General features: G+C 42.8%; 1 protein-coding gene across 1 annotated transcript; it reads left to right on the top strand.

The window, feature by feature from the left end:
• The first annotated feature begins 1,169 nt into the window (after nt 1–1,169).
• On the top strand, nt 1,170–2,024 carry LOC123448101 (40S ribosomal protein S16-like). Its single transcript, XM_045124870.1, has one exon. It carries the CDS (start codon nt 1,197–1,199, stop codon nt 1,812–1,814), a length of 618 nt encoding a protein of 205 aa, XP_044980805.1. The 5' UTR covers nt 1,170–1,196; the 3' UTR covers nt 1,815–2,024.
• Nucleotides 2,025–7,135: the final 5,111 nt, after the last annotated feature.

Genomic DNA, 7,135 nt, shown 5'->3' on the forward strand with positions numbered 1-7,135 from the left:
AACTTTCAATTGTGATCCATTAGAAAACAAGAAGTTGCAATCTTATTTTGAAAACTTGCAGTTGCAACTCTCACTAAAACATGCACTTGCAACCCTATTTTAAAAGCATGCAGTTCCGACCCTCCTTGAAAACTTGTAATTGTGACCCTATTTAAAAAACATGAAGTTGCGACCCTCCAGCGGTTACGGCCCTATTTGAAAAACATGTAGTTGTGACCCTCCTCGAAAAACTGCGGTTGCGACCCCATTTGAAACTTATAGTAGCGGCCCCTTTTAAAAACATGAAGTTGTGACCTCCATTCCTCACTTGAAAAATATGTAGTTGCGCGCCATTTCAAAAAACATGCAGTTACGACTCCAACTAAAAAATTGCAGTTGTGACCCCATGATAAAAACTTGCTACTGCGATCCCATGAAAAATAAGCAGTTGCGATCCCATATTAAAAACTTGCAAATGCGACCCTCACAAAAAACTTGTACTTGGGATCTCATTTTAAAAACTTACAGTTACGATCCTTATTAAAAACTTGCAATTGTGATTCCATTTTAAAAACTTACAATTGCAACCCTCACAAAACCTTGCAGTTGCGACCACGTTCTGAATTTTTTTACTTGCGTTTCTCTAAACCTGCAATTGCAACCTCTCTTTAAAACTTGTAGTACCAATCCAATTTAAAAACCTATAGTTGAAACACCGACTTGAAAACTGATAATAGATGATAGCAAAGAGCTACACGAAAAAAATGCAAAAAAGAACTCAAGGTAGGAAAATAAAAAATTTAATAACAACATGAGATTTTTTTAAAAAATATACTATAATATATATATATATTTTTTAAAAAGGAAAACATTTATTTTAAATAGATAAAAGGGGCACCGGCTCTTGTAGGCAACAATGCAGTGGGCCGCAGGTGTAGATAGCCATAACGGGCCAGAAGAAACGGGCCACCAGTAGAAGAAAAGAGGCCCAAACAATAGACTACAGCCCGACACGAAGAAAAACATTGGGCCGCATCCACCATAGCAACACATAGAAAAACCTGCCCAGATTTGATCAAACAGTGATCGGGGCGAAACCCTAGCTCCCCCCCCCCCACAGGCCGAAAGATGCCACTGTGTTCAAGGCCCACATAAAGTCCAACTGATTCATCTAAGCCCAGACGCTTTCAGCCTGGTCCTACATATCATAGATACTGATGCCCGAAACCCTAACGCCTCGACGCTATATAAACGATCTCTCGTCGTCTTCGTCGCGTCTCCGCGCCGCCGCCCAAAACCCCGACCCGCGCCGCCGCGCCGCCGAGCACACAGCAACCAAGCACACCGCCGCGCTCACAGCAACCAAGCAGACGGCCGCAACCACCATGGCAGCCGTTCTCACTCGCCCGACGCCTGGCACCGTCCAGTGCTTCGGCCGGAAGAAGACCGCTGTCGCCGTGGCCTACTGCAAGCCCGGTCGCGGCCTCATCAAGGTCAACGGCGCGCCCATCGAGCTCATCCGCCCCGAGATGCTCCGCCTCAAGGCCTTCGAGCCTATCCTGCTCGCCGGGAGGTCGCGCTTCAAGGACATCGACATGCGCATCCGCGTCCGCGGCGGCGGGAAGACGAGCCAGATCTACTCCATCCGTCAGGCCATCGCCAAGTCGCTCGTCGCCTACTACCAGAAGTACGTCGATGAGGCCGCCAAGAAGGAGGTGAAGGAGATCTTCGGCCGCTACGACCGGACGCTTCTCGTCGCCGACCCCCGCCGCTGCGAGCCCAAGAAGTTCGGCGGTCGTGGCGCCCGTGCTCGTTTCCAGAAGTCTTACCGTTGATCTACTGCCAGATCACCTCTTGGGTATGGCGGTGGTGGCGTACTGCCTGTCTACTTATCTATCTACCTTTTGCGGCTAGTAGTTTCCCATCTTTTGGTCAATGAAATGGATTGTCAGGTGCCCGTGCAGTATCATTTTGCTTTATGCCTAGTTAATGGGATTATGTTATGTTTATCTTGTGTTAATGATGAGACTGGATGTTTGGATGAAGTTTTCTGAATTACTTCGTTCTGTTTGCGCGTGATTTTTGGTAGTATAACAGATGGTACAAGCTTTGTGCTAGATAATAGAAGTTATGATATGCCAGTCATTTCTTTGTTTAAATGTTTGATTTGTATTGGAAAATTTGCCAACCATTTATATGCTGTAGGTTCATGTTTGATCTCTGAACAATTTATTTTGGTACATTCTGAAGCTATAAATCAAGCATGACCTCAGGCTGCTAGCTTTGTAGATTCATGCTTCTGTTGCTGTGATCTTACAGTGTCTTATGGCTTTGGTTCCTCCATGTATCTGTATTTCCACCTCCAAGATTAGGCATATCTGTCAACTAGAAATTGTTCAGAGATCATGCATGTTGCTGTCATCATTGATGCTAATATGGTTATTCATGACCCAGTTTATATGCCTTCTGCTTTGGCCTTAGGGTGGTTGTTTTAATTCACTTTCTACCTAGATTAGCAGATGGTCGGCATGTCCTGGGTCTCTTGGGAAGTTTTGCTTTTACAGTCAGCATTTCTTCCTGTCTCTTGGGAAGCTTTGCTTTTACCGTGCAACCAGACTTGACCGCCATATGCTTGGTAGTTTTCAACTTGATTAATGCCCATTTTTATGCAATCCCATTCTTTACCTCTTAGACCTTATGCTAGCGGTAATCCCCTGCCTCTTGTTAGCGCCCATTCTGAAATAACAATGGAATCATTCATTTTTGCTCTCTGTGCTGACAATTGTTATGTTTATACGGAGTATTATGTTAATGATGAAACTGGACGTTCAGATAAAGTTTTCTTAACTGCTTTGACCTGTTGTTGCGTGTAACAAGAGTTAAGATATCCTAGGCATTACTTGGAACAAGTATTTGGTTTATAATGGAAAATTTGCCAACCATCCCACACTTTTATTGACCAAAACTTTTTGGTACATTTTGGAGCAATGAATCAAACATGCCCTCAGGCTGCTAGTTTTGTAGGTTAATACTTCTGCTGCTGTTATTTCACAGTTTCTTATAGCTTCGTCTCCTGTTTCTGCATTTCACCGCCAAGAATAATGGATCTCTATCCACTAGATATTGTTCAGAGGTCATGCATGTTTCTGTCATCGTTGTTGCTGATATGATGTCTTAGTTATGGTGTTTCATGATCCAGTTTATGTGCCTTCTGCTTTGGCCTTGGGGTTTTATTTTAATGCACTTTCTACCTAGATTAGCAGACGGTCAGCATTTCCTCGGTTCTCTTGGGAAGTTTTTGTTTTTTACTGTCAGCATTTCGCTCGGTCTCTTGTGATTGTTTGTAATGCCCATTTTGACACAATCCCATTTTTACCTATTAGGCCTTATGCTAGCGGTATGCCCTTGTCCCTTGTTAGCTCCCATTCCCATTCTAGTACTAACTCCGTCACGGTTTAGAAGGCACAGTTACGGGCATTTCCACAACACACAAGCGCATTGTATTTACTCCTAGCAGCTAATTAGTACTCCGTTGTACTATTTCTATATGCATGCGTAGTGTGAATGCTATTTTTTAACTCATTTTACAGTCAATCAATAACCGTTTAGGTTAGAGAATTTACATGCACGCCTTCTAAACCATGACGGAGGGAGCATTTCAATCCCATTTTTACCTATTAGTCCTTATGCTAGGGGTATGCCCCTGCCACTTGTTAGCGCCCATTCTGATACTACCTTGGACTTTTTCTTGTGCTTTGCTGGCAATTATTAGATCCCCTAGTGTAGCAGTTCCTATATTAGCAGGGGCCAGCATTTCCTTCTCTCTAGATTCCATATTTTATGTATTTTATATGTTGTACTAGTATTGAAAGCGAACTGCTTGAAATATGAGTATTGGTATCTCCCCGCAAAAAATTCAGCATGTGTTTATGTGAATGACCTGTTGCTGTTTCCGTGAAATTATGGAGGTATAAATCGAATATACCCTTCAGACTGCTAGCTTTGTAGATTCATCATGCTTCTCTGTAGAAAATGTATTCAGGCATAGCTTGTAGGAGTATTTGGTATTTCCCCGCAAAATCAAGCTTGTGTTTGTGTGGATGACCTGTTGCTGTTTGTGTATTTGTTATCTCCTCGCAATTCATCGTTTGTTTGTGTGTACTAGTGGTAGGGACGCGCCCTTGGCGCATATCTTAGGGCGCATATCTTAGGCGGTCCGATGCGCACCTATCTTATTTATAATCCATATGCCCTCGAATATTTCATGCCAACATTCTTATATAGCATAGAAACTTCATAGGAAAAGATTTTAACTAAATATAAATATTTTTAGGATCCGCAGGCATACATACATCAATAAACATAATAAAGGAAACATTTATGTAGGTGAGGTCACCTTTCATGTAATTCCATTGCGCAGCTCCTCAGGCGTTTATCTGCGGTGCAAGGTTTGCTACTGTCTATTCAGCTAGCTCGTTTGGTCCGCATTATGACATTCATTCATTTGCTCATGGATGTGATATTAATGTTATTCATATGTATCAACAAGCCAGATGGATAAGCCCAGAAATACTAAGATTATACGAGTCCATGTATATAAAAGTGACTGCATTGATGTGTTTGTTTGGAAAACGAGCATCTATATGAACACAAAGGCAGTAGAGAAATTATGAGGTCAAATCCATTACACCGGTTGTAGATGTAAGGAAGGTCACCCATTACAATTTGTTCAAAAATAGTGTAGCATGCATGTTTGTATTTATAGTATAGAAAAGAAGAAATACTGACAACTCTTATTGCTGTGACAACATTGAATAGATCAGTCGTTGCTTAAGAGCTTTGCATGTAAGACGTGTCATAGCGACGAGATGGTCTAAGCCCTCGGTTCATACCGAAGCGTCAACGACTCGGCTTCATTGGTATTGCATGTCTGCTTCCTCTAAGACAGTTCAGAAAATTTATGAAAAACAACTCAATGTCTTTGTATTAGTGTAATAGATTTACTTAGATCTAATTTATTTCATATGTCCTATCAATTGAAGGTAAGCCCACTAAAATTTTCTAGGTAGAAATATCAGTCCCCTTTGACGTGCGTGGTCTGATGGAGAAGCTAGCGAGAGGATGACGTTCGTGTGTGGACAGCTTCCTTCATAGCAAAGGAAAAGGTTGCGTGGAAATATCGCTTCATTTTTCTCTCGCTATCCAGATCGATGCACTGTTCCTAGGCTGCTGACCCAACCGATGCTCTGTCCTTCACTATTTTTTGTGACAAAGCAGAGCAGCTAACTATGATAAATATGCCTCACAGTTTTATGAGGCATATGCAGACTATCACATTGTCCGCTAATAATTAAGCGGTGTGAGGCGGGCAGCTGAGGTGGCCCGTTAAAAATGTTTGCTCCTGCTAGCCGCATCTCGCCCGCTTACAACCTGAGTCAGCCTCAATGCATTGGACATCAGTAATTGTTTTGTGTGAGACATCCGGACTAAATTCTACGCATACTTGAATCAAAATGATAGTAAGAAAAGAACTGAACAGAGATGCTCACCTAAATGTATAGATCATTGCAGTGCACCATCGCTCATAAAAGTTTTTTTTTTGAAAAGGAGGCCTAGCCCCGGCCTATCGCTCATAACAGATGGCATCGAATTATTATTTAGGATAAGGCTTTCACTGAGAAAATAGGAAAGTTAGTAGGTGGAAAGAGGGGGTAAAGAAAGTGCAAAAAACAACAGTTTTTGCTCTTAAATTACACACAGAAGAGTAAAAACACGTTGATTATCCCTTTCTGTTAACTAAAAACAGATAAACATATCAAACATAATATACTCTACTTTTGCATAAAGTAAAAATAAATAATAGATTGAATGATAAACGTTGTGTCGAATATGGACTGGTTCAATGAAATCGGACACCCTCCCAAATGTTGTGTGGCATATGGACTCGTTGTGAACCTGCAGAGCACATGCATGTTTTCCATAGCACAAAACACAAGCAAGCACGCCAACAAATCCATGAATATCGATCTAAATTCAAGTGATGCGACAGCTATATATGTAATTATGTATGTAGACAAAATTGAATGGCCGCAACGCCTTCTTCTGTTATCAGGCACTGTGGACCTGCTACTGCTGATTGCTGAAATCAGTCATGATCCAGTTGGCGAGGTTGCCCAAATGAAATTCTAAAATGGCCAATCAACACAACAGAGAGGCTGATCAAGCAAACGGAGTAGTAGGCATGTTGTTTACTCATCAAGGCCTTGCTGGAGCTCCTATATTTGCTATGGATCTGCAAACATCAACAAAATGTTTAGAATAACGCCATGAAAACGATGGTGAAGCGAAGGTAAATAATCGATACTGGTGGGAGTTTGATCTCTGACTTACCTGATGTCAGTGATGTTGACGAGCAACAACTTGATCTTGTCTGCCAGCGCAGCCGCCGTCCTCGTGAGACGGTGCAGTCGCCGTCCTTGTTAGGCGGCACCATCCCCGTTGACCAGCACTGGGTTGCCGCGCCACGCGGTGGACGACATCCTCCTCCCTCTCCTCCTTGCCATGTCGGGAGATTATGTCGGCGAGATCCCTCATTCAAGGGAGGTGGCACCGGAGCCATCGCCTAGAACGGAGTCATCTTCTTGCTCAAGACAAAGAAGAGGTAGAGGGGTGGCCTGTGGATCTTGGCCGAAAGGGGGGAAACAAGCAGGGGAGAGGAGTAGGCGGCTATGGCTGGTGGCATGTGGGGAGAGGTGGAGAAGAAGACGTGCGCATGCGACCCAATGCGGAGCTGCCTTCCTGGGTAAAGGAAGCAATCCAATCGCTGGCTTCTTATTTTGCTTCCCTATGTACGTACGGTAAAATCGATACAGTAAAAGCCTATGTGGCATAGCCCAGCGATGACCCTGCCTTCCTCTCTTGAAGAGTGTAATGACCTGTTGCTGTTTGCGTAAAACTAGTAAACTGGCACGTGCGTTGCACATCTAATAAAGTAGAAAATTATTTTCTCATTCATTTTGGTCTGACTTATGAGGCAACAAAAAAATTTAAATTTGTATATCAATTTGCCGATGCAAGATTTAACCAAATAGTTGCACAGAAAATTTGTAGGCAAGAATTCGGAACCTCTCTTCTTGCAAATTGCAATGCACAGCCA

The sequence above is a fragment of the Hordeum vulgare genome, chromosome 4H (genome assembly GCF_904849725.1).
Source record: "Hordeum vulgare subsp. vulgare chromosome 4H, MorexV3_pseudomolecules_assembly, whole genome shotgun sequence".
Classification (NCBI taxonomy): Eukaryota; Viridiplantae; Streptophyta; class Magnoliopsida; order Poales; family Poaceae; genus Hordeum; species Hordeum vulgare.

Bases quoted from the DNA above. Each gene is read 5' to 3' on its own strand.
- LOC123448101 (XM_045124870.1), top strand. From the start codon at position 1,197: ATGCCCGAAACCCTAACGCCTCGACGCTATATAAACGATCTCTCGTCG.